This window comes from Ammospiza caudacuta, chromosome 1, assembly GCF_027887145.1.
Source record: "Ammospiza caudacuta isolate bAmmCau1 chromosome 1, bAmmCau1.pri, whole genome shotgun sequence".
NCBI lineage: Eukaryota > Metazoa > Chordata > Aves > Passeriformes > Passerellidae > Ammospiza > Ammospiza caudacuta.
In genome coordinates this window covers 26,291,952-26,318,747 of record NC_080593.1, presented here as the reverse complement: position 1 = coordinate 26,318,747, position 26,796 = coordinate 26,291,952, and the positions used below count along the sequence as shown (strand labels likewise).

Genomic DNA, 26,796 nt, shown 5'->3' with positions numbered 1-26,796 from the left:
AAAGCCCCAACAACATAATCTGGACTGGAGAACTGTTTCTTATATAAGATTTGGCCGTAGATTTGACCTAAGTAGATTTATTGCATTTATGGTTATGCTACTAATAGCTAGCCCAGACACATGACAAAATCCCAATTCTCACAGAAGAGAATGTGTTAGTATGTATTTGATATTTACAGTGGCCTGCTGGGATTAAATGAAAACATCTGTTTGGCTGTTTTTTACTGTAGTGAGATTAGAAATAAAAACAGATATGAACCCATGATTTATGTTTTCCTTTCTTGTTAAATAAAAATATTATCAAACATTTCTGAAACATTTCTCATTTTATTCACAGTTTAAGATCTATGAATATTAAGAATCAAGAAGAGGTAAAATTGAATTTCCATTATAAAGCTATTTATGATCTAGAAGCATGCTGGTTGTTTAAATTTTTACAGAGGTGAATCGAAATTCCATCATTTGAAATTTAGGAGACATGAAGAGACATCTTCAAGAGCTGACACAGTTTGAATCTGGTGGTCAACATCTGTTTAAAGTCTCTCAGTGAAACTCTCCCATTGGGTTCAAGAATGGACATGATTCATACAGGAATGACCTACTTTATAAAATTTACTTAGGCATAAGGCATGCTTGGATCACTATCTATTTTTCATCTAAAGTAATTTCAGGGTTTCATCTTACCCAGAACATTGAGCCTACCTTGTCTTTCTTCATTTACCTACCTGCTAGCCTAAACCTATGATGTATAACTTAAAACATCTCTTCGATTTTTCTGATAGGACTAAATTGGTTAATAAGAATACATTATTTGTGTCTATGGTAGAGACATTCATGGGACAGGAGATTTTGGCCAAAAGTTTGTTTTAGCTGTATACCCTACTAAAATACAAGCTGGTTTGTTGTCCAGACATGGACATTGTATTCAGACAGACCATGTGCTGAGGTCTGAGCTGCTAACTGGTCTCTCTTCTTGATTTCTTGGAGTATTATATTATTGTAGAAAATTACAGGCACAATGCACAATGAAAGAATGGTTTTCTGTCCCTTGTAGTTTCATTTTCCTTTATTTCCTTTTACTGAAGTAGACAGGGAAATACTCATATATTTGTGTGTAATCATTCTTGAGGATATGTTGTACCTATGTACATTAACAACACTCAAGAAGTTGTTGACAGATCTCTGCAGCTCTCTTTCATAGAGTGTATTGACATTTCTTGGTTCTGTGGGACAGAGCGAAGGGTGTGCAGCTCTCTCTGTACAGCCACAATATCCATACTGTGCTCAGAGGGACCTACACACATCCATGAGGATTTTCCATTGCTGGTGCTCTCACGTGAGCATCTACACTACAGAGCAGCAGCATACCCTCAAAGCAACATGTTTTCTTCCTGAGTTCTGTGAACAGCCTGTTTCAAGCTCAGCTAATTTTCTCAAAAAAGGTCAGGAAAACTCTCACTGGAGTGAGGAAAGAGGAAAAGTTTGCTATCTGCTTCTTGTCTGGCCATGAAAGGAAACATTGAGGTTTTGCAGATGCACAAACCTTTAGTGGGAGTTGGTGGAAGGGTCAACAGAAGGAGTGATTGTCTCTTGATAAGAGAGCATTTTAGACTGCTCTTTTTCTTATAACTGTTGTATTTCTTTCTTTTCCTACTTTCCCTTACAGAATGAAGTTTTGCTTTACTGTATGAGAGAACCAATGTGATTACTTGGAAGTGCAAAATGTGCACATATAACTTAAGGGTGGCATATCGTGTTTCAGTATTCTGAATTCAGTTCTTATTGCTCAGACTTACCCCTAAACTGATAAAAGTTTGTTTTTGAAAATAAATTTAACTTTGTATGGGCTGAATACAAAGTCAATGCTCTGGAAATTTCTCTCTGCAACAACAAATCCAGAAATTAACAACTTCCTAATAAGAATTCTTATTCTTCTAAATTTTTAATTAATTCAATTGAAACCACAATTTAAAAAGCATAGCAATTCCTGAACTTTGTGAACGAATTTTAAGAGCTGGTAACTGGTATTCTATGTTTTCAAAAATATTTTAAACAGCTTCCTTACATATTTGTTAATATTCTTTATACTGTGATAGTTCAGGTAGTGGCATGATTTCTGACTTCCTGTTTTGTGTTTAGGGGCACCGAGGACTACCTGGACCACCTGGACCCGAAGGACCAAAAGCTGACAAAGGTGACAAAGGTGAAGCTGTAAGTAGAGTTTTAATTCTGTACTTTGTGTACAAAAAAACCAAACCAACCAAACAAACAAACAAAAAAAACCCCCAACAAAATTACAATGTGATACCACAATATTTAGTTGCTTAAATTTAGTTACCTAACTAAGTGCAGTTAATCATCCTTTAGGTAATTTAAATGTGTCATGGATATTTTGAAGCCCTTTACTAGATACAACAGCAGTTGTACAAGCAGTTGGAACTGGATATAAATGGTTCTCATTTCATTGTCATGAAAGGGATACCATGTAATTCCATAAAAATCTTTATGGCTGCTCATTCATGTTTAAATATAATCACTGTTTTGAATTATTTTTTCTGCCTCCCTTTTCTTTACTCTTCACTGATCAAGTTTTCTAATACCATCTGCTTGACCAAATTTTGCAGTTCCAGTTCCTTGGATTTTCAGCTGTTTTTTTTAACATAGTGGACAGTTAAATCCTCTAATTTGAAGATTTTTTCGCCTCTTGCTTTTCTGATTCTTGGCTTCAGAAGGAATTAATATCTGAGTTTTTCAGCTGGCACATTCCATTACAAGGACCTATCATCCTAAATTTCAGTCACCCAAAACCACATAGACATGTTTGACCAGCCTCTCTCTTTTCCACTAGAAAACTTTTCCACTGTTGCCATCCTTCAACTATCACATGTCAAACTTCCACTAGCACTATTTTCTTTATGTGTCTAATCCAGCTTTATTTCAAACTACAACCCTCCCAAGCATTCCCAAATGCACTGAGGTGGGACCTGAGTGCTTCCAAATTCCTACTCAGCTCCAATTTCCTATCATTCAAACTGATGCTGAGAAGGTCCTTTGGGATCAGAATTATTACATGCGGCATTCACTCAGAACTCCTGGTGTAATGCCATGTACCTGACACATTTCATGTTGTGTAATGTGCAATGGTTCTGTTGTGCTGTCTCATGGTAACATCTTTCCCCTGCCATTCTGTGCCCCATGAGCTGGAAAGACCAACTTCATAAAGCACTGTCAGACATGGACAGGATTTATGTGGCTAAGTAGGTAGCAGGGTGGTGTGGGAACCCAGAACATCCCTCTGGCTGTCCAGGACGGCCAGGACCCCTGCCAGGGGGCTCAGAAGCCCTGGCACAGAGCCCAAAACACCTGTGGGTTTGATTATGACCCGTGGAGCAAATTACCAACCTTGTATGAAAATCAGCAAGCCACAACAGTTTAAGAATATTAGTGAAGTTATCATGGGGAGGAAAAGTAGATTTTAGGGTTTTTGGTATGGGGGTTCAGGAGGCAAGATGGAGGGAGCTGGGTGTGTCCAGCCTTTTTCCTTCTTCTTGGCCTCCATCTTCTGCTGTGATGTTGGCACTTACAGATTGGTCTAGAGTAGAAGTTCACTGTCTAACATAGGTGATAGGTATTGGAACATAATTGTAAACATTGTATATGTAGTTTTTTATTATTAAGACATAACACTACCCCGGGGGCAGGCAGTGTGCCTGGAACTGTCCTGCTGGGCAGACCTCGGCAGGGCAGGAGAAATTTTTTATAGATAAGATGCAATAAACAACCTTGAGACCGAGAACTGAAGAGCTCTGACTCCTTCTTCAAGCACCCGGGCTGGGAAAAGAGACTTTTAACAATCTTGGGGTCGCAGCGACCCAGAAAGACCCCGAGAGGGTGGGTGAAAGCCATCTGCCCTATGAATGCTGAAAGGGAGCCTGGGAATGCCTCCAGCAGCATGAAAGGCAGCTGAAGGGGCAGATGAATTGAGCAGGGAGTTCAGGAGAACAGACTACCAAACACAAGTGCACACAAATATTTTGGGGTTACCTAACCCCTAAATTTAGATCAGTTAGCTCTGGTATTTCAGTTGTCTAATGCAGCATATGAATCATGGAGCAATATCTGCTTTCTCACTGTTTTCCTTGAGCTGAGGATGATGTTCTTAAGTCAAGAGTTGTACTTTTTTCCACCAATCTGAGTCTTTTTAGGTTTTCCTAAAAAGAAATGTGAAGAAATTCTCTGCTTTGTTGTAAAACACAAGTACAATAAGACAACTACTGACACATGCTTTATTTCTCTGCTGTACCAGGGACCTCCAGGCCCAGCAGGCCCTGCAGGACCAGAAGGACCAAAAGGCGTGGGAGATGCTGGACCAAAGGTATTTGTCCAATGGTAGACCAATGCACCTGACTTGTAAACAAGGTAGACATCTTCCAAAAAATGCATTGGATAAGAACGACAAATATATGACAAAATGCTGCATTCTAATCTCCCACTTTTCATTTCTGTTAGAAGAAAAGCTTGTGATAGGCTTTTCTGATGTGACAGAAACTAGTTCTCACTTTATCCTCAGACTGGATACAAATTTGCAGGTTTTCCATATATCCAAAGCCCAGGAAGCTTCTAGATGCTGGTGGAAGTCAGGATCCAACACAAGCACAGTATTGCCTAGTAATTATGCCCTTCCTTTCTCTGGCAGAAGTGTGAGGGATGAGGCCAAAAAATGAGTTAAGGGTTACATGGATGTACTGAGATATCTTTTAAGTTGGATTCCTAAGAGAAGAGTATAAACCTTTATCTAAAATAATTTGGTTTTTTGTTTAGAGACAAAACTCACAAAAAATCCCAAACAAACAAAAAAACTGATAAAGGTATTTGAAGTACAACACTGAAACTCTTCCAAGGTTTTCCATAAGGCACAGAATAGCTAAAGTCTTATGAAACTATAAGCAGTATATAACTCACCTAAAAAATCACATAGTAATTGTTATGTTATAAAAAGTTGGGAAAAGAGACTTAAGGCTAGAATCATACAACAAATTGCTTTAAAATATCCCAGAGTGGTTTTATTAATGATTTCCTCATTGCATATGTGAAATAAGAAACAGGCAGCCTGTTGCAGAAGGAAGCAAAAGAAATATTGCCCAAACAAGTTTTTTCCCAAACAGAAGGAACTTTCAACTTCAGCTCTCTGAACAGGAGAATTTACATTTTAAATAAACTGCAATAACCTCTCAAAAACATCCACAATAAAGGAAAAATTGAAGGACATTCATTCTTAGAATGACTAGAATTACCACAGGATGGTCCCAATGGCATTGGGATCTGGGAAACTTGGCTTTATGCTTCTCTTTTGAATTAATGCCTATCAGTACAAGGCATTTCACATCAAGTAATGCAAGAACTAAAAGTGATTTCAGTTATGTTATTCAATATAAATTTACAAAAAATGGCTAAACTAATCAGAGATTCAAAGGTGGCTCACAAGTCCATTCTGTTCTTACAACCATGAATTAATGTAATTGCTGGGACAGAAACTTTTCAGCTGTGTAATTATCGGAAAAGTTCCAACCTAGATCACGAAAGGTGGAAGTACAATATGGAATCATGAAATGCATTGGGGATGAAGGGGTAAAAGGTGTAAAGTAAAAGTAAATATGCCCACTTTTTGCAGTGGTGAACATGACATCTAGTATTTTTATCACAGTTATTCTTAAATCACTGTAAGTCTTGTGATAAAATAACATATATATTTGATTAAATCCTAGGTTAGCTGTTATATGGCCTTGGGCTAAGGGAGATTCAGATTAGATATTAGAAAAAAGTTTTTCACTGGTAGGGTGGTCAAGCACTGGGATAGTTTGCCTGGGGAGGTGGTGGAGTCACCATTCCTAGAGGTGTTTAAGAGGTGTCTGGCTCTGGCGCTGGGTGATGTTGTTCAGTGGATGTGGGGTTGCTGTGCTGCTGCCAGGTTGACATTCAAACTTGATGAATTTGGCTCTGAGTCATGTTAATCATTGCCAGTTGAAGAGTGCTGTTCATATTCCTTTATGAAGACATAAAATCCTTATTTGCTCCAGCCATGAACAGCATAAAAAGTATCACCTTCCTCAACATGTGTGGAGTGAATTCTATTCATGGTGCCAGTAAAGGGGATTTATTGGTAGCATCTTTTTGTGATGGGATATGATCTGTGTTGTGTTAGTGGAAATTATAAATTAATAATAAATTTGGCAAAAGGCCTGCAGTACTGTGATCCAGATTTGACTAAGTCAAGGTGAAATAGCTGAGACCAGCATGTGAAGTTCTAATAATTTCATTATATTTAATATTGCTAATAGTACAATTGAATGTCTAGTAATAGATTGTCTTATCTTAGGCAAAACCAAACTGATAAAAAGTTCTCACTAATCTTGTGTTTCCTGACAATTCCAGGTCAGATCAGAGTTGCCATGTAAACTAAAAGTATCTTATTTCCATCAAGTCATCTCCATTGTCACAAAAATTGTCAAAATTAGGTAGTTTGAATCTAAGGTCCAAGTTACTGAAAAGCAGAACCCTGCAAAGTAGCTGTCTTTGCAAGTAGCACAACACAATTAGGGCAAATCACGCGTACGCCAAATTTTGTATGAAATTTTTTCATGGATCTACATGTTTTATTTTGTTGCAGTGTGATATTGTCCACCAAACCTGCCTGCTCAGAGTAATGCTTGTCTAACACTCTGTCAGGATAATAAAAAATTCAAGAGTTAAAAACATCTGGTAAAAAAATTAATTTGTATTTTTTATTTTGAAATAGGTAGGCTTCTTTTTGATGATGCCCTTAGATATGTGTGTTAGTTATGCTGAATGAAATGTTTGTTGTTCTATGCAGAGTGAGCAGCTGTAGCTTTTGCACTCTATGAGTGCAAAGCAAGCATTATCCAACAAGATGTAAAATGTCTGATTTACTTCTCTTTATCCACACCAGACATAGTAAAGAGTGAACTGGGAAAAAAAGAAACTAAATACATAAACATTTCTTCTCATTCCCATATTACAGTCTGATTTAATTTTTGCACAACTTCTTGATAGTAAAGGTGCCACAAGGAAAAAGAATTCACTTGAATTGAAAGAATTCCCCTAGAACTTAGTTCATAAAATGGAAAATCTTCTGTTTTTTCAAATGAAATGTAAATGCACTGGCTACGTCTTATACACCCCCCCCCCAAAAAAAACCAAAAAGAGCAGCAACAATCTCTGCATATAAAAAATGAACATTTATTTGATAAAAGAGGCTCATAAATTTACACACTAGCTAATTTGAAATTCCTTTGAGGATCATTATATAGGAATGTTCCACTCATCTGAATCAAAGCTCTGTTCTCTCTGCTTTTAGAAATGGCTCACATATGTGCACACTGCTCGACAGGAATTTTATGTATCAGAGGTCAAATTCACATGAAAACAAAACTGAAACATGTGGGATGCATTCAGTCTTGGCAGAACCCTATGTTCTGTAGCATTAAAACAGAAGCACATAATGTCAGAATATAATAAAAAATTGATTTAAAAGCACTGTTGCCAGCTAGGAGGTGAGTTACAGACATGGAAGAGCAAGAGTCCAGCACTAGAAATAAAGCAAGTAACTGGATAGCAGAAAGATTATTGAAATCCTTAGCACAGTCCCTCGTGCATGAACATTTGGGGTGGATCCAGTTGCAATATAAACAACTTTTGCAGCTTGGGGCTTGCGTATTTGAACTAAAATGTGGAAAGTAGAAATGCGATTCCTTTTTTAAAAATATGTTATTCTTACAAATACTGTTATATCCATTAATTCTCGCTAAAGAGAGTATTGCAGTGTCTGCTGTATGTTTCAGTATCAAACACACATCCTTCACAGTAAATGAGGTATATATATTGGAAAATCCAAGATTTACTTTTCAGTTGACCATTAGGCCATTTAATGTTTTTTTTCTTGAAAAAAGGTACAGAATAGACATTGGAATTCTGCACTTTACAGTGTCTTGACTCAGCTCTTTATTTCTTGCTTCAGCAATGTTTTTCTAGTTCACTGTTTTACTGATGGTGTCAAGCTTGTCTACAAGCACAATGCAGGAAATAAATTAGACCTCATCAAAGAACAGTATTAATCGTTTTTGAAATGAATTCCCTGAAGGACGATTTATTCTGACACTTTAGGAAAAAGAACTTCTCCACTTCACAACTCATAAAGCAAAAGAAAAGTCTTTTTCTTTAAACCAAGAAATACAGAAACGGTGAGGATTACTATAAAGCTCTACAAAAGAGCTTTTCAATGGCACATCTGGTATTAACTAAGCATGTAAGGCTAAAATTCAATCCTTCACCTGCAACGACCCTGTGGAAGACTGTGTTACCCATGGGAGGAAGAGGCAGATGACTTCAGGTCACCCTTAGGCTGGTTTTGGTCAGGGCTGGTCTAAGAGTAGGTTTTAGGTGTACTGGGTACTGGGCCATAAGGAATCATTTATGTTTGGTAACCTCCCATTTAGTTTCCACTACAGTAGCTCACAGGCTGTTTTACAGGCCACAGTATTCCAGGATCTCCTAAAAAGTACCTTTTAATGCAATATCTGTATTTCTTAGATCTGACATCTCTGGCAGATTTCAGAGAGAGGCTTCGACAGAGAAAGCTTTGGCTGCTCTGCACAACTTCTGCTCATGAAGAGCTTAAAATTGTATTGGGGTTGTGGGGACACTGAGAACAAATAAATATTCCTTTAATAATAGAAGGTACTAGGTAGGAAGATGGATACATTGCCAATGTCTTGGCTCTTTGCATTGGCAAGGAAGGTCTGATGAAAATGCCTTAGGTCATCTGAGGGAAAAATTTCCTCCCAGCTGAACATGGCACTTAGTTTTACCCAATCACCCTGACACAACAATCTAAAGCTAAGAGCATCCATGTACCATGTCTGTGTCATGACTCAAACCGGCCAGTCTCTAGTGCTTTGGATGAAACAGGAAAGAAATTCAAAAGCTAAATGTTACATCAGGAAGAAGAGCATTATAAATGTAGTCTGAGCCTTAGCCTTTGTAATCAGAGTTCCCACCTCTTCAAATCCTTCATACCTGAGCATAGTTTGGGCCCTAGTATGTTTGCATAACTAGAGACAGAACCTTGGGAATTGCACCTAAAAGCAGTCACTATAATGACTACACATATTCTTCCCAGAATGTAAAGAAAATCAGTGGAAGATTCTGGTTTTTTTTTTTTCCTTTTTAATCTGTTTGATATGCTGTTTCATTTCACCTACCACAACTCAAGTGACATCTGTGATTTATGATTTATACTTGCACCTCTGTCCTAGATCGAATGCTCCCTCTGCAGGCACAACCCTTTCTACAGTTTTTCCAAGTGCAAAAATAAGTACAATTAAGAGTTTGTATAATGATTTCTTTTTAATTTTGTCAAGAAATACCATTTCTTCTGCTTTGTTTTTAATATATTGGATGATCAACAGCTTCTCAGTGCATTTCTTTATTTGCACCTGCCTGCAGAGGAAGAGGTTTAGGAATATCAAGCTACACACAAATCAGAATAACCTGCATCTCTAATTTATTAGTTATAAGCTACTTTTTTCTTTTCAAGGAATGGATGGGACTTTTCTAGTAATCATGTGTTGAATGTGTGCCTACTCCCTCACTTGTACAACCACAGTCTGAGGGAAACAAAACTGCCTCATGTGTCCCTGTGCATTCCCTTTGTCACTGATGTCCCCTGGTTCCCCACCTCCTTTGCTGGGTTTGTCTGCAGCACGAGGGGCAGCACCAGGCTCTCTGTTGCCCTCATTTTCTCCTTACCAGAGGGCTCCTGCCTTTTCTCTGCCTGATGGTTGAGGGATGAGTTCTGTCTGGATTTTCTTTGTTCTTCAGTAAAAGCATAAATTGACAATGTCAAAAAGTTGTCTCCATTACCTAGCTTCCAGCTATCACCAAAACTGTTGAAAGTTAATAGGGTGAAGTTTGGCTGAAATCAACCGATGAGTTCAAAATACTCTGGAAGAAAAAAGGAGAATGAACACAGACAAGCAGAAGCACAGGCAGACTATATAACTTAAGCTTTATTTCCTTCAGAAGTCCAGCTAAATATATGTACATTAGGGCTGCATCCTGCTAATGTGATCACTGCAAAATATGATGGGAAAACAGTGATGTTTCAAAATGGGTTTGCTTGCACTTTTTGTTTGTTTGTTTGTTTGTTTTGGGTTTTTAAAAACTGATAAGCCTGCAAAGTAGAGTCCTAACTCTGTTGGGGACTTTGATTGCATGGATTGCTAGGGAAATAATATTCTTCACCTAGAGCTTAAATGATGTGGGTGCCTGCATTTTTTTTTTTTAATGCCTATCTATAAAGCTGCTGTTTATTTATGTAGCATTTGTTTGGCTTGTTTTTTAAACTCAGTGGTTTGACTGTTTTGTAAGTGGATGGCAGATGTAACATTTGCTAGGTGGTGACTGACATTTCTGTGACTATTTTCAGGGCGACCATGGAATCAAAGGTGATCCTGGGCCCCCAGGACCTCCAGGATGGGGACACATGGGTCCCAAGGTTGGTATGATGCCATGTTGAAGTTTTTTGTGATCTTTTGTGATGCTGGCTGCCAGACCCTGATCTCTCAGGTGCCAAACAATCTTCATCAGTTATTGATTTACATTGGTGCAGCTTCAGGAGAAATCAAGCATGTAAACATGGTCACTAACCATACACTTCTAGCAACTGGATTAGGAAGAATACTAATGGGATGAAAATTGCATTTGCAGCTAAACTTTATGAGATTACATCTGGAGATTGAACAGAGCTATCAGACTGGTAAATTAGCTAAATGATGCATTTCTTCTGCTTGTATCTATCCTGTTTCCAAGATATTATTTTGTGCTGGAAAATACATTAAATGTGAATTTTATGTTTGCAATTTTTGCTCAATCAAATTTAATCCAATTTATTTTGTCATTAAAGCCATTAGGAAAGAAATATGAAAACAAAAAGTTAATTCTATAAGCAACCAGCATGCAACATCTGGGCAATTTTTTCTCCCTTCACTAAAATGATTTATAATTTAAAAAAGACATACTGATAAGAAAAGAAATTCAGTACTTGCCTGGGTTTCTTTATTAGAGGTTTCTCTATAAATTTTTTTGACAAAGGCAATAAGGAGAAACATTGTGTATATTTTCCCACTTTCTGATAGTTTAAGATACGCCTTTGTAACTTTTTGCATAGTAGCAGAGAGTAACAGAACCCTCCAGTGCCATTTTGTATAAACTAGTATCTGAATGAAGAAACATTGCTATTACCAACTGCGGATATGCAATAAACAGCAGGGCATGAATACTTTTAAATCAGGATGGGTCTGATTTTACCTTGTTTTCTGAAAGCTGCAACAATTTCTTGGTTAATCATACTGACGCAGCCTGTTTGAAAAGAGTAAGTTTGGACTGAGTGTCAAAATCCTAGTATGACACTACTTGCTCTTTCCACAAAGCCTGTGAGAAGGATAAATGTGAGGGGAATTCTCTGTGGGGAAACAACATTTTGTTTTCAAGAGTGAGGATGTGTATGTAGTCCCTCTCCTATGAAGAAAGCCTGAGAGAACTGGGATTGTTCAGACAAAGAGAAGGCTTTGTGGTTGACATGATCTATATATATATATGCATATGCATATGTATATGTATGCATGTATATGTATACATGTATATATATATACATATATATGTGTGTGTATATATCTGCATATATAGAGAGAGTATTTTTGAAAGAGGTTTTGTGAAAACTTGTAACAAACTTTTTGTCTCCAGAGATGATAATGATGACTTTTCAAACATCACTAACATCTAGAAGTTAAATGTTTAGATCTATAAATTTATATTTCATGATGACCAAGTTTTCCTCTACTTCTGCCTAAATATTCAACATATACAAAATCTAGGTAATATACATACCACTGAATGATTTCCACTTACTATACTGGAGCACAGTGATTATTTATTATAAGATAGTAATCAAAAGTCCAACCTGAGTTTGACAGAAGCTTATATGAAGTGTGCTCAAATTTTGAAAAGTTTTTCAATTAAAAATAAATTTTTAGAAAAAGGAAAATCAAACATTTAATTTTTATGTAATCAGAAAGATATACTTCACTTGGTCACTTTCAAATGTTAGATTAGCCTGCCTGCAAACACAAGGACTCTGTCTGACTTAGACTGTGTGGATACAAATCAGCACATCCTGCTTTGGCTTTTCTCTCGTCCCTTCCCACTTAGGATTTTCTGAATGACTGGTGCTCCTAGAACTGTGGCACCTCAGGGGCTTGGCACATGCCCATAGTGCCAAAGAACTAGCTAAAATACCTGGCAGATTTACTTATACTAGGTTTTACAGCTCTCGTCCTTTGTGTCTCTGCTGCTGTGCCTCTCTTTTGTGACTACGTGAGGCTGTTCTGTTAACATGGTTTCTGTTGTCTTCTATGCAGGGAAAAATGAGGAAAATATCACTCTGTGCCATGAGTAAATTTTATTATTTTATTATTTTCAAATTAATTGTTCCTTTGCTTTCCTGAGAGTTTGCCAGGATAATTACTAAGACCCACAGCGAGAAACCCTAAACCAAAGAAGAATCAGAGCCAGAATCTTTAACCTGGTTTTACTTCTTTTGCTCGCGGTGACTTTGGGATTATTTCCTTAGTGTTACCAGGAGTTTACCTGGTAACACTAGGGATTCTTTTTTTGCTTTTTTTTGCTGACTGTTACAGGGTATTATGGGACGTGATGGCTTGCCTGGTCCTCCTGGCCCCCCTGGCATCAGCATACAAGGAGACAAGGTAATTCATGCTAATGTGATATCTGTTCATTTTCTTCTCAAACTGTTTCTTAAAGAGATTCATTATCTTCTTTCTGTCTTTGCCACCAAATCAGTGAACTCCTGGAAATATTAATTTTACACTTAATTTTTGTATTCATAAGATATGCAATATTTGCTTTATTTGCTGGATTTTCAGTATTGTTTGCATCCAATTTCTCTCCTATTGTTCTTGTAATGAAAAATATATTCAATCTGGAGACAAAAGGTTTATCTCTGCCACATCTTATTGATTTACTTAGATCCATAGTTTTCTCTGGATTGCACTTGTAAGAGGCAGTAAGAGAGACCTACTGTGACAAAGTAAGTTAAACACATGTAGGAATATAAATGAAATTAGGCAGTCACCTACATACTCTTAATTGTGTTTTTAGTCACCCAGTTCCAGCCACAAGTTGTCTTCTTAAAAGGAGAAATACAAACATATTCTGAACATTCAGTAGTTAAATTGCCTTGTCATATATGCATGGAAAAATGTATTAAAACTGGATGCTCCAGTGAAGAACAACCCAAATTTCTCCAATTTTCATTAAATCAATGTGCTTAAAATTGAGCATATGATTGAATATTTCCCTGGATCAAGAGTATTGTGCTCAGGTCTCCAACTCTGAGTGGTCAACCACCAGTGATTCAGTAAAAGGGTCAATGTTCTAGTTTGGTTAGAAAAGGTGCCTCTTCATACTGTGATTTTGGATGTAGATACTAAAAACATCAGAGAATTCACTGGCAAACAGGTCTTCATTGGAAAACATTCAGTGACATTCTGAAACAAAAAACCAAATTTATGAAAATGTATATTGTTTGCAAATTGATTCAGAGGATAATCTTTCTTTGATCCATTGTGGAATTATTTCATATAAGCTTTACCAGAAAAGCACAGATTCCTTCAGAATTTATTTTCTTCATGACTTGCCAGTTCACTGACACACCATCAAACAAAGGCATGTTTCTAATACAGGGCAGTGAAATTTAGGGATGTTGGAAAGTAATGTGTCCTGTTTATGAAATGTCTTTGGGTGTGAAAACAAAACTGTAATGATATGGTGGATCAAACTCAGCTCCTGTTGTAGTGTTCCATGGCTTGTGTAGGTACTATCGCTCTTGCCATTTCTATTTTCTTAACAATTGCTTTTAAAAATTATAATTATTTTTATATCATTCTTAGGAACAGCTTATTTCTGAGCAACTTTTGCAACTGTCTTGCTCTGGTAGTGCCAGTTTCCTCCACTTACTAATTCTTGTTGACTTTTGTCTATTTTATCCTTCTGTTTCTTCACATATCAAACTTCATTCTTTTTGGCCACTCTTCATCAGATTTAAGTTACTCTGATCCTGCACTTTAGCTACCAGTATCACTCCAAGTATTTTTTTTATATATAGAGAGAGATCTCAGTCAGCATTTGGGAAGAATGGAATGCCAAAAATTAGTTGGTTTTCAAGTTACTTTATGTTGACAGCTATATTCACAGATTTTTTTTTTTTAATGCTTGGTTCCCTTTCAAAACCACAGTCTAGACATTCTCAGATCTGCACTCAGTTCATTTTGGTAATACTGGTGGTCAGGTTTGAATTTATTATGTACATGAATTAAACTGTCAAAGCCATAAATATTTTTAAATAGCTCCTTGGGTTTTACTAAGTTATAGAACCTATGATAAACCCTTCTAATGTTGATTGATACTTGTTGCACAAGTAGAGGAAGGAGGATTTGATTCTGTGGTTGATGTTTTAAAGGATGAAACTCACATGTGTGCTTGTGAGAAATGTCAGCTGTCTGGGTATGAGTTTACTTAGAACAGTAGGTCCCATTCAGTTTTCATTGCCTGAACACCATCATAACAATGTCAAATGGGCAGTAACAAATGGCAGCAAGAAATCTACCATTTTGTTGGGTCTGACATTTATTACTAGTGAAGGACCACTGGAATACACAGCATATCCTCATTTTGGTTCATATGTATGTGCTCTGCAGAGGAGTTAACCAGGAAACTGTGTGATGACCCGAGTGGAAAGGAGAGACTGTCCCAGTGCTGAACAGCGAGGCTTGAAACAAACTGGCACACTGTTTCACTGTGTTTAAAAGCCATTTGCATTAATACCTAAATAAGGGCTCCGAGAAGCACAACCCTGCTAAAAAGTGACTTAAAGGAAATTAGATTAAAGAGCCACTGTGAGTTCCTGTAACAGGGCAAAATAAATTGCCTTGTGCATCCCATCACCTTAGGAGTATTCCCTATTTACAGGAAATCCCCCTAGTGGATCAGCTATGGAATTTGATACATCCACTGTTTTTCAGTCAACCTAATACTGTCTGAACTGCTGCTGCTGTGAGAACCTGGGGAGAGAGGAAGTTCTGCTTCCAGAGGCAAGAGGCTACTGGTTAGCAGGTCAGGGATAGGTCGCCCTGGTGGCAAGCAGAGCATTTCACTCCCCAAGCTGGGGCCAGTGGACCAAGAGATGCTCTCAGGGCAAGGCTGTGAAAGCAGTGCTCCAGTGCAAGCAGAAACTGGCATCTCAGCAGGATCTCTGTCAGATCTGGCATCTGAACAGGGAAAACCATCCATGGACATGACTTGTCATGCACTGTCTTCGAGGAGCTGCTTCTCATTACCTAACTCCTGCTGAATTCCCAGCTCGTGGGAGCCAGGAGCCCTCAGTACAAGGAAGAGAAGGTTGGCGAAGTGTGCAGTTTTGTCTTTGCCTGCAGAAATCCATAAACCCCTATCCAGGACAGCAGGAATAGTCAGTGATCAGTCCTGCTGCACTGGTGCACCTTAGGTGAAGGCTGGAAATACTTGGAAACGCTTTTGCGTTTCTCTGTCTATTATGAGCAATATGACCCCTTTAGACCCATTTGTGAGCACCAATACAAGCATTAAAAAAGAGATGATAGCAAAAAGATCATAGTTAGGTTTGATACATGTGGTAGCTGCTCCTAATGTCATTGACGTTCTCTGGAACTGCTTTTGCTATCTTCATCAGGCACTGCTGTTATGTGAATTAATTGTGTAATGTGAATTTTGGTGAAGCATTTATGTACCAGGAAATATAATCACTTCTAACTGTGTTTAAAATGCATACAGCAGTTGATCTGTAAAAAGTATTTGTGTTACACTATTAAATAAAGCAAGAAAGTTTTTGGAAGTCAGAAGCTATGAATCATTTTCTGTATATAATAGCTGTGTTTTATAACATTGTGGTCCCCCACATGGATGTGCTTTTTGAGTCTAAGTACATGCAGCAGGGTATGTGTAGCAATCCTTATAAACAATTTTGAGCTTTGTAACTGGACAGATACTGTCTTTTGAATTATCAGCAGAAAGGTGTTCTGCTTTCCACACTGTGAATAGTAGAGATGTCTTCTCATTTACTTAAGATCAGAAAAAAAGAGTCAGCCCTGGAGAGGTCATGAATGGGTATTTCTAGAGAAAATTTGGTTTGGACCACATTTTACTGCTTCTAGACAGGATGAGCCTCTGAAAAGTTACTTTTGTCTTTCATCTCTTTCAGTGGAATGGCAAATTTTCATTTAATTAATCAGGAATATATTCTTCATTATATACTTTTCTTATTGTATGTTCTGAATAATAGCCAATTGCTTATTTCTCCAACCTTAGACCACTTTTGTTTTGAAAATTGTGTGCTTCATCACATAGTACAAATGTGTAATAGTACATAGTACAAATACAAATGTGTAATACAAACAGCATAGATTTTACATTAATTTTCAGTTAAACTTAAGTTTCATACTTTGTTCAGGGAGAAAAAGGAAGTAAAGGTTTTCCTGGACCAAAGGGATCAGTAGGAACTGGCATTCCTGGACGAAAGGTAAATCCTAGGTTTGCAGTAAGGAAGAGAAGGGGGTTTTCTTCCTTTATTGGTTATTTGGTGTGACAGGTCTGAAGAGAAACAGAAGACAAAGACCTTACCTTATAGAGCTAGCATGGTGAGTACCTACTACTCATTGTCAGCTTTGAAGTCTGTGAAAATCCTAATGGTCATTAAGGATCAGATTACAAAGTAGGATCTAGAATGAGGTTATCCCCATTGGCAGAAGAATAATTCTAAGTTATTAAAATTATGTATTCATTTATTTTTCATACTTTTCAAGTATTACAAAATGCCCTTTTATTTGCCAGGCTCTGTCAAAAAAAAAAAAAAAAAGGAAGGAATTACTTTATGATTAACATCATTTAAGGGCTTTGCTTTGCTTGACTTGGTTTTTTCTACAATGATTGAAACCCAAGCTTAAGTCTTTCCTTACTGAATAACTTCCTGGTTGTTATAAAAATTGTGAGAATTTCCTACACTTAGCTATTCACATCTAACAGCTTGGGAGCTTTCATGTGAATATCAAGCTCTTTCACACAGATTCAAATTCCTGCCTCCTAGTTCTATTTTCACTCACATTCCAAATGCCACAATATAATAGTAATAACTGGAATATTTTCACGAATTGTCATATTCATCTTGTATATTGACTAATCTTTGTGACCCAATGTAAATCTCTCCAAATACTCACTTTTTGTTTGCTATTAATAGAGCAGACTTGACACAGCTGATAAGGAATGGTTTAGTTCAGCAGGAATTTTGTATATGTACCAAAAAGATCAGGTCTTAGTATATTTAAGTGTAAGAACTGTAACACAGGAGTTAGCTGTGCTATTCCATTGGCTGGGCAATGATGAGGAATAACATCAAAATGGACAGTAATCTAGATAAATTCATACGCTTTAAAATTTCAAGTGAAATGTAAGCTGGTTAGTAATTTCCAGAGAAAAGTAAAAAATCTGTCCTGGACAATCTTCTTCTTGAAAAAAGGGTCTAATTAAGAAGTTGAATCTTATTTATGATGTTTCATACCTGCATTGTGTGAAAATTGTCTTATAATGCAGAACCCACTCACTTTTTGGAAGCCAAAAGGTCTAGTCAGTTGAGGGAAAAATTGTAAATTTGCTTCTAAATGTGAATCATTGCATTTTCCAATGGATTTAGTAGCCCAAGCATGCCTCTTCATTTATCCTTTGAAAGCTCACAGGTTTTTGTTTGGCTTTTATGCAGAGGTGGAGTGAGTTTCAGCACAGTGGCTGATCTGAGGCAGTTATCTCTCCTTAAGCATAAATTAGCATAGGTCCAGTATAAACATTGTTTTAGACTTCAAGAAAATCAAAGAGCAGTAAACATTATATATTCTTTGCATACAGATGTCTTTACTCTCCCTCCAGAACTAGGGTAATTTTTCACAGAAATTTCTTAAAGATGCTTTTACTGCCCATTTTGGTTTCTCTGAGAGCCTGCTTTCAGATATTCTCCTTATAATACATACAGTAGAAATTATTAATTAAAAAAACAACCAAAAGAGCCAGAAAATTTATCTTTAAAGCTCATTGAACCTTACTTCCAGCTCTGACAATCAACAAAACTGGAGCTATGACTGTATTTAATACAGTTGTTTTCAATTAGGGAGACTATGGAGATAAAGGTGATACAGGGAGCAAAGGTGCCAAAGGAGAGATTGGAGACCCAGGACCTCCAGGGCCAAAGGTAAAGCACATTTTCATGTTACTTAAAATTACAGAGTAGAAACTAGGCAAATTTGGCTTTTGTTAAGTATCTCACTCTGCACATTTCTAGGGATCTGGGGGAAGAAAAGGTGAACCTGGTCTTTCGGTAAGTAGGTAAATAAATTATTTGAAGCAATAACAGTTTATCTGGGAAAATTATTTGATGGTTATGTGATCTTACACAAGGCTGTTTATGAGATATTGCACTGCCTGCATTTTTGTAAATAAATAAATATTTCAGCATTCTCAACACTAGAACACATAACAAATGAATACTCTTTTTCAGAGAGAAGACGTTATCAGACTTATCCATGAAATATGTGGTAAGCATTCCAGTATGGAAAAAAAAAGTAGTTCTGATAAAACACAGTGAATTTATATTGACTGAATGGATTTTTCCTCTGCATGTTTGTGTGTCAGGATACCATTGATATTAAAACAATTCTCACTATGTTGCCAGAACTCTACCTGAAATAATTTGGTCCAGCTCTGTTCCTGTGATCAGTACCAGTAACTGGAAATTAATTAATTAATTGAGTTTTAACTGACTAAATCTGATATGTGAGTCCAATTCATTTTTTGAAGGTTGTCTCTCATAAAATGTCTGAAATGGTTATTCTTCTAGGTTGTGGTATCAAATGTAAAACAACACCACTGGAACTAGTATTCGTCATTGACAGCTCAGAAAGTGTTGGGCCAGAAAACTTCAAAATTATCAAAACCTTTATGAAAACATTCATTGACAAGGTTTCGGCCAACCACGCTACAACCCGCATTGGCATTATCAACTTCAGCCACAGAGTGGACCTGGTGTCTTCTCTGAAGCAATACACCAGCAAGGAGCGCCTGAAATCGGCTGTTGACGAGATGCCCTACCTGGGAGAAGGCACGTACACAGCCTCTGCCATCCAGGAAGCCATCCACCTGTTCCAGGCAGCGCGCCCGGCCGTCAGGAAGGTGGCTGTTGTCATAACGGACGGACAGGCGGACAACCGGGATAAAGTACGGCTGGACACCATCGTAAGAGAGGCCCACGCTACAAATATTGAGATTTTTGTCATTGGGATTGTACAAAGGACTGATCCTCATTTTGATGACTTCCTGAAAGAAATGCAGCTCATTGCAACAGACCCTGATGAAGAACATGTTTATCAGATAGACGACTTCGTAACGCTTTCAGGTAAAATAAACTATTTCAGTAAGAGGAAGCTGGAAAGAATGTTTGTTCCCTCCCATGGCCAGGCAAGGCAGCCTGAGTGGCAGCTTTTATTTCTCTTTTGGATAAAGCTCACTCTTGTTTCACATCATCTTTGGCCAGATGAAACCTTTGCCAAATTTTTTACCTCTTGCAGAGGCAAGAAACCACAATTAACATCAGTTTTCTAAGCCTAGGTCTTCTTTGGGGTACTCCTCTTCTGTGAGAGATTGCATCAGCCTTGCTTCACAGTCCTTTTGTGCTTGGCCAGAGTTTCATCCTGGAGAGATGCAGGTTTCCTTCCACTTTGGTGTAACACCTCAAACTCTCTCTTTCTTTTGCGTTTTGTGAGTCTTGGAATCCCTCCACTTTCTCTTGCAAGGACTCTTTCTCTTTTTTTTTTTTTTCTCTTTCTGAAAGCCATAAGGAAACCTGTGCTTCCACCCTAGTTTCAGGGAAAAAAAACGTATGTGGCTTGAAAAATATCTGTGGCTATGGGTGAAATCAGGAGAAAATCCAGAGGAAATCTATAATGACCCATAAAAAAAAGAGGTACATTGATCTAGACTAACTGTAGACCAGCCTATACTTTTCCTGAGCGTCAACTTATTTTGCTATGCTGAGATTGTAAATGAAGTTAAGTCTGGATTGAAGACATTGACAAAAATCCAAGCTCTGGTCTGGTTCCCACTGGGATTAAATATAAGTCCTTTACTCAGACTCCAGCATTCAACATAAAAATATTCCCAGTCCCTGGTATTTTTTAGTTTTACAAATAAGTAGAAAACTGTCGCCCAGTTTTTCTTTTTCTTTCTTATGTGTAAACACTTCTTTTCATTTACCCTCATTTTTTTAACTGTTATTCTCTTTTCTGCTATGACTTCTACTTCTTAGAGGGACTTGGTATTTTTATCAGTTTTTTCTTAAAATAACAACATGGCACTAAAATAAAATAATTCAGAGACTGTGTTACTTCATTACTTATCATTTGCATTTTGACATAACTACAGAAGATGGTCTTTTTCACAAGTCACTGTAATTAAAACTTTAGGACTAATACTGCACTGAAACCTTGTTCTGAATCATTGTGACTTCTTTTCATTACCCTTTAAAAATGTCATTATTTCATGAATCTTTTCAGTTCTTGAAAATAAACTGATCACAAAAATCTGTGAGAACGAGTCTGCAGTGTACACCAGATATTACAATATTTTATCTCCAAGTCCGGAACCTGAAACTGCCAGGAAAGATGCTAATAGCCTGTTACCTAAAACAACCACTTCAAAGATTGATATACTTCCTACAGAAGGATCTAGTAACTCAGTGAGTAAACTAGTAGCAGTTGTCAAATGTTTTTAAAATATGTGTCTTAATTTGAATTTGAATATTTTGCCATCTTTATTTAACCATTTATTCACATTTTAATATGCAAATAATGTGTCATTTGACTAGACCAAAGTGTTTGAAAAAAACTTTTCAAATTGGAGTGAATTTATTTGTTGAGAACAAATGTTTACAAAAGAAATAAGGCAAGGCTGCCTCTTGGTTGCAATAAATGCTGAGAGTCCTCGCATTTTTTTGTAGGTCTTATTAATCTTAGAAGCAAGTTAAAACTCTTACATTTCTATTGTGGCAGGTGCACAGTAGATAAGACATTTATTTATATGCAAGCTGATTATATTAGTCAGTCCAATCCTTCTTGTCATGGTCAGACACTTTCCAGGTTGTTCCCAGCCATATTTCTAAGTCATTAATCTTTTGGTGTTCTTTCACTTTCCACATTGGGCTGTACTTCTAGGAGTCCTTATCTGTTACTCTTGGTTCTCCAGCTTTGAATTTCTCCTGACCTGCATTGAGGTTCTTCTCTCTAAAACAGTGCTGCTGCACAGACAGACAGGACAGGAGAGCTTTGATGCAATAGATGATATTTTCTGCAGGTGTGGATCACCTTAGCTCCCTTATTAGGTGTCTGGTATTTTTCAGCCACTGTTGGAGCATCAGATTAGGATATTTGTCAACTCTTTAAGACATTTTTATTGCTTTGCCTAAAATAGTCAAGAAAAACTTAGAGCTTTACAAAATAAGCTTTGCTTGCCCTTATAACCAGATGGATAAACTGTTTAAAATATATGATATACAAACCTGTGTAGCTGCATGAAATGGATATAGCAGACCATGATACTGGTATTCAAATATTAATTGAATACAGATTGCAGATAATTAAATATCAGTGTCTTCCTGTGGAGGAGCCAATGGATTATCCACTATTAATCCTTGTAGTATTGTTTATAAAATATCAGTCATAATTAAATAGTTCACTTTCAAAATCTAGGTTAATTTCCAAGAATAAGAGCTTCTTTGGTAAGTGTGATTAATTTAGATTTTGGGCTTATAATATATCTAGACAGATCTGTGAGACACTGAGGGTCAGTTTTGACATTCTGTATTTTTAAGAAAAATAAATGTAAACCTAGATAGATGCTGATTTTATAAAACATGTGATAAGAATCAGAAAGGATTCTTAGGTAGGTTCATAGATATATCAGATAGGATTAGATGCTCACACACTTGGTTCTGGCTGGCTGTTGTTATGGATAAATCTTCAAACTGTTGAATTACTATCATAAACACAGTCTTTTTGCAGACCTAGAGAAGAAATGCAAAATTCAAAGGACTGGACGAATTGTCTGCATCTTTACATTCCACCAAGACTGAGTTCCAATACTCTGAAGAGTTTTCTTAAATTGACTTTGCCAGTGGTGGCTGTAAATGGGAAGATAGTGAATAGTATCAAATTCCTTTCTGCTCTCAGTAGGTGATCAATGTCTGATTAAGGCAGTTGTTTGTACTATACTGTACTAGGGACCTTACAAATCTTCTTGAATATACTAAAATATTAGGCAAATCTTTAGATAATAGTTGCAATTTGAAGAGCAGGGTTGACTGCTTAACACTTCTATCAAGGTAAATTCTAAAATTCTAATGATTAGCAACTGGCTGTTAACCAGAAACAGGACAGATTGAAGATGTCAGATCATGCCCAATGAGTGTACTAGATGTTAAGCAGCAGTGACTTACCCAAAAATTATTCCCATTTTTTGTTTTATTTGTATTGCAGACTAAGTAGTGACTGGAATTTAGCTTAAATTGAATGAATTCAGCTTAGTGGCTAAATCAGAGGCATTACTTTCCCTTTTCATTATGCTCTCATGGGCAGAAAATTATGGCTCCATACTAAATCATCACAGTAACCAATCTGCTTTCAGTAGTGTTTTTTCGCATGTTGTTTAGCAAAAGTTTCCTGCATAATTCTATCTTTTTTTTCTTTTTTTTTTTTTGCATAACGCCCAGATAGAGTTTTAAGATTTTGACTCCTTTTGCAGCATAGTCCATCGCGATCTGCACACACTGAACCTCTGCCATCTGCTCAGGACCACAATGTGACCACCTCTCCTCGCAGTCAATCAATACTTCCCCCAGTTTATAACATATCTGAAATCAGAGCCCTGAGCCCAGCTGTCAATCCTTTTGTTGGTGGAACTGCTACTGAAGATCACCAGCCAGCTGCATGGCAAGCAGAGGTTGCAAGAACCCAAAAAAGTGAGTAATAAATTCTGTCTGCAGGTTCTGGGTAGCAAGTCTGTACCAAAAAAAAAAAAAAAAAAAAAAAAACAAAAGCAAAAAAAAAAAGCGCAAACCCCACTCCCTCTTCCAATATAATTTAGATTTTGTTACTTTTTGTATTTCTGTGTGCTCTGTCTACAGACATCACACACACTCATATGATACTTTTGTTTAACTGCATGCTTAGGTATTTAAATAGCAGCTTGATTCTTGCATCAGGATTTAGGCAGTCTTTTTTCCAGCTAATCCTTTATTTTTTTTTAAGCCTGTTCAGGTAGTCATTTATGGAAGGGGAATTTGGCCAGGCACTACAAGAAAGAAAACAAGAGGGGTGCTTTTCTTACTGAAGGAGGCGCTTCTAAGATAACATAACTTATTCCCAGAATCCAAGCTAACTTTTACTGATGCACTTTCAGATCCAAGGTGCTTGGAACCTATGAGACCAGGAGATTGTTGGAACTATGTGGTGAAATGGTATTATGACAAGGCTGGCAATTCTTGTGGCCAGTTCTGGTATGGAGGTTGTGATGGTACCAACAATAGATTTGAAACAGAAAAAGAATGTCAAGAAACCTGTGTCGATTGATGAATAAGTAAGTTGTCTCCTTCTGGTCCTCCATCAATCACCTCTTTTCTTGCTTATGTGTGATTTTACATTAATCAAAACTCAGTTTTCCTTTTCAGCTCATAGCCTGTATTCTGCAATTTCTCGCAGTCATTCCTTTTCTTTACTGCTTTACTATGGTGCTTAACTTTAGAGGGACACAATATTGTCACCAACTCCAACTTTGTCACCTCCCTATTTACTCACTTCTCTAGATCACTTATCTTGAGTAGGACAGACTGTGGCATTCATCTTTCAGTGACATCTCTCCACTGACTCTTTATCCCAATTTTAGTTTTATTTATTTCACAGCTTATAAGGCTGTCCCTCCAAATCTATGACTTTCCCTTGGGGAGGGACCTTACATTTTGGAAATCCAGTCAGACTATACTGGCTATCTTTGATACATCTGCTTAGTGAGCAAGGCATGGCCTTCAGAGAAGTTTCTTATCAGTAGTGCATAATTGCCTTTACAAAAGCCATATAACTTATCCCAAATAACTTGCATTAAATACTCTATTTCAACTTTCAGTATAGGAAAATTTTATTGAGCTGCAGAGCATGTTTTTCAAAACTTTTCAGGAAAATTAAACAATTTCTTATTAATTCCAGAAATTACTTCTGTTGGGAACTCTCAGAGTTGGAAGTCCATGTGTACTGAGGAAGAACTGACTGAGAAGAATCCAAAATAATGTGTTAGCTTGAAATTATTACTGCTGTGCTTTATTGCTTTCCCCACTGCTGTCTGCACATTAAACAGGTTCCTGCATAATGTATGTTAGCTGCAACACCATAGCAATAACTTGAAGTCACACATACACACACTTTTCCCTCTGAATTTACAGTAACTTGATACTACTGCTCATGGAAATAATGAGATTCTATTTTTAGGATTAAAATATCAAAAGTGTTTACACTTGGTTAATGACCAAGGTCTCTTAGTCTCGTGGAAGAATAAAACATGCTCTAGATTTAAACAGTAGTGAGTAGTTCCTGAAATTAGCACTCTTAATACAGCATTTAGAGACATAAATAAAGATTTCCATTTATTAGAGTTCTTCTTTGGAATGTAAGTAACACAGCTATTGGTAATTAGGCGTTTTTTTCCATTTTTAAAGCACACTTGGATTAACATCAATGTAATAGTTTCAATTATAAAGGTTGGACTTTCATTTAGAATTACATTAAAAACTGGGTTCTTCATGTCCTTTAAGCTAGTCAGTACATTTCAATTTCTCAGGGTCTCTGGGTTAAAAAATAAAGAGTTATTTCACTCCAATACTCTAATATATGCTATTAAACTAAAAAAAGGGAAAAGCACTGTAAGATATGTATTAATGTTTACTGATATCCTTTCTACTTTTAGCCATAACCCTATATGAGGTCATTGCTAAAACTGAAAATGACAAATATGAATAAATTGGGAAGTAATACCTGATAAAGAGTCAAGCATCATTATTTCTTTGTAAACAAAATAATGGAATCTACATAGGCTGTATGGACAACTCTTGATATGTTCAAACACTGACTTGCACAATTTGTAAATAAATGACAGGATGTACTTTGCAAAATGAACTTGTTTTGCAGCAAATAGGATGCAAACCTAATTCTGTGTAAAACTGTGCTTGAAGTAGAGTTTAAAGTTTTTAATTTTTTTCCCAAAAATCTGGCCTTTAATTAAAAAATTGAGAGCAGCCCCAGAAAACATCCTAATCTTATACTCAGAACTAAAATTATGATAATATAATAACATGATGACCATTCAAAAAACCTCCAAGGGCACAATTAATTTCTGTGTGACATGGAACAGTAAAACTGAAAGATGCTATCTTGTACTATGCATTCTATGAAGATCCCCTTAATCCTACCAGGAACATTTTACATTTAGCTGCACCTGGAAACTCACAGCAGCAAAGCCCCCTGGAATTGCAAGAGAGATTAGGAATCTGCAAGATCTTTCAAAACTGCTCTAATCTTGCATGCTTGGGTAGTTGCTTCAGGGGTGGAATTAGCTGTGTGTTCAGCTCCAGATCTCCAGACAAAGAGATACATCTGTCTAAGAAATACTGGGGATAATGAGATTGGGAATAAATATGAAGATGTAGGTTATGGGTTTGCAATATCTTCTATAAAGTTTGTTGAAAACCTTTCTGGTAAAGCTGACAGACTTTAGTACAAATAGTGAAATCATTTGTTACTTAACAAGGATATAAAATAAGCAGTTACTCTTTAACATGCATACAAGGACTTGTTTAAAGGCAGTTAAACAAGGGTTATAAAAACGACCACTGCTTTATTTTCCATTTTCATGTAGGGCTGACTAAACCTTTTGTAGCAAAGAGGGAAAAGTGAAGCTATAAGGTTGTTTTGAAAGTTGTATGCTGCTCAAATCAGATTATCCTGAAATGAACACTTTTCTGTTCAGGTCTTTCTGTGTGGCTCCAGACTGCAAACTCTGAATTTATGCTCTGACATTTAGCAAACCATGGAAAAGCACATAAGTCCCTCCTAAAGGACTCTTCCCTAAATCTGCATCAGCAGTGACTGGCAGCACTGGCTCCCGTGTCTCCTCACGCAGCTCTGCCATGCCAAGGGTGTCATGGGGCAATGAACCAGGAGAGGGCCCTGCTTGCCAAACATCCACTGGTTTATTCTTGACTCGTGTCAAATCAGACAAGATCATTGCTGAGAGAATTACAGTTCTCACAGGCAAACAAACCCTTTATTTTTGTCATGGGCAAATTTTAAAAGCTAGAATAGTTTAATCCTTAAATCTTCTGCTAGACCAGGCAAAATGCTACAAACCTTAAAAGCTAATAGTGAATAACAGTCTTTTCTATAGAACTGATCATTATAAGATAAATACTTTTTCTGACATCCTTGATTCTAAGAGTTCAGATAAAGACTCAGAAAATTAACAGGAAAATAG

General features: G+C 37.0%; 1 protein-coding gene across 1 annotated transcript in view; it reads left to right on the top strand.

The window, feature by feature from the left end:
- The window catches only part of COL28A1 (collagen type XXVIII alpha 1 chain), a 58,096-nt gene extending 32,895 nt beyond the window's left edge, over positions 1-25,201 (top strand). The window contains exons 24-36 of the mRNA XM_058812752.1: positions 2,140-2,211; positions 4,307-4,375; positions 10,505-10,573; positions 12,774-12,842; positions 16,640-16,708; positions 18,344-18,424; positions 18,515-18,550; positions 18,731-18,767; positions 19,070-19,624; positions 20,781-20,962; positions 23,023-23,239; positions 23,680-23,856; positions 24,480-25,201. Of these exons, the coding sequence (XP_058668735.1) occupies positions 2,140-2,211; positions 4,307-4,375; positions 10,505-10,573; positions 12,774-12,842; positions 16,640-16,708; positions 18,344-18,424; positions 18,515-18,550; positions 18,731-18,767; positions 19,070-19,624; positions 20,781-20,962; positions 23,023-23,239; positions 23,680-23,849 (1,626 nt within the window). The 3' untranslated portion in view covers positions 23,850-23,856; positions 24,480-25,201. The remainder of the gene's footprint in view (positions 1-2,139; positions 2,212-4,306; positions 4,376-10,504; positions 10,574-12,773; positions 12,843-16,639; positions 16,709-18,343; positions 18,425-18,514; positions 18,551-18,730; positions 18,768-19,069; positions 19,625-20,780; positions 20,963-23,022; positions 23,240-23,679; positions 23,857-24,479) is intronic.
- Positions 25,202-26,796: the final 1,595 nt, after the last annotated feature.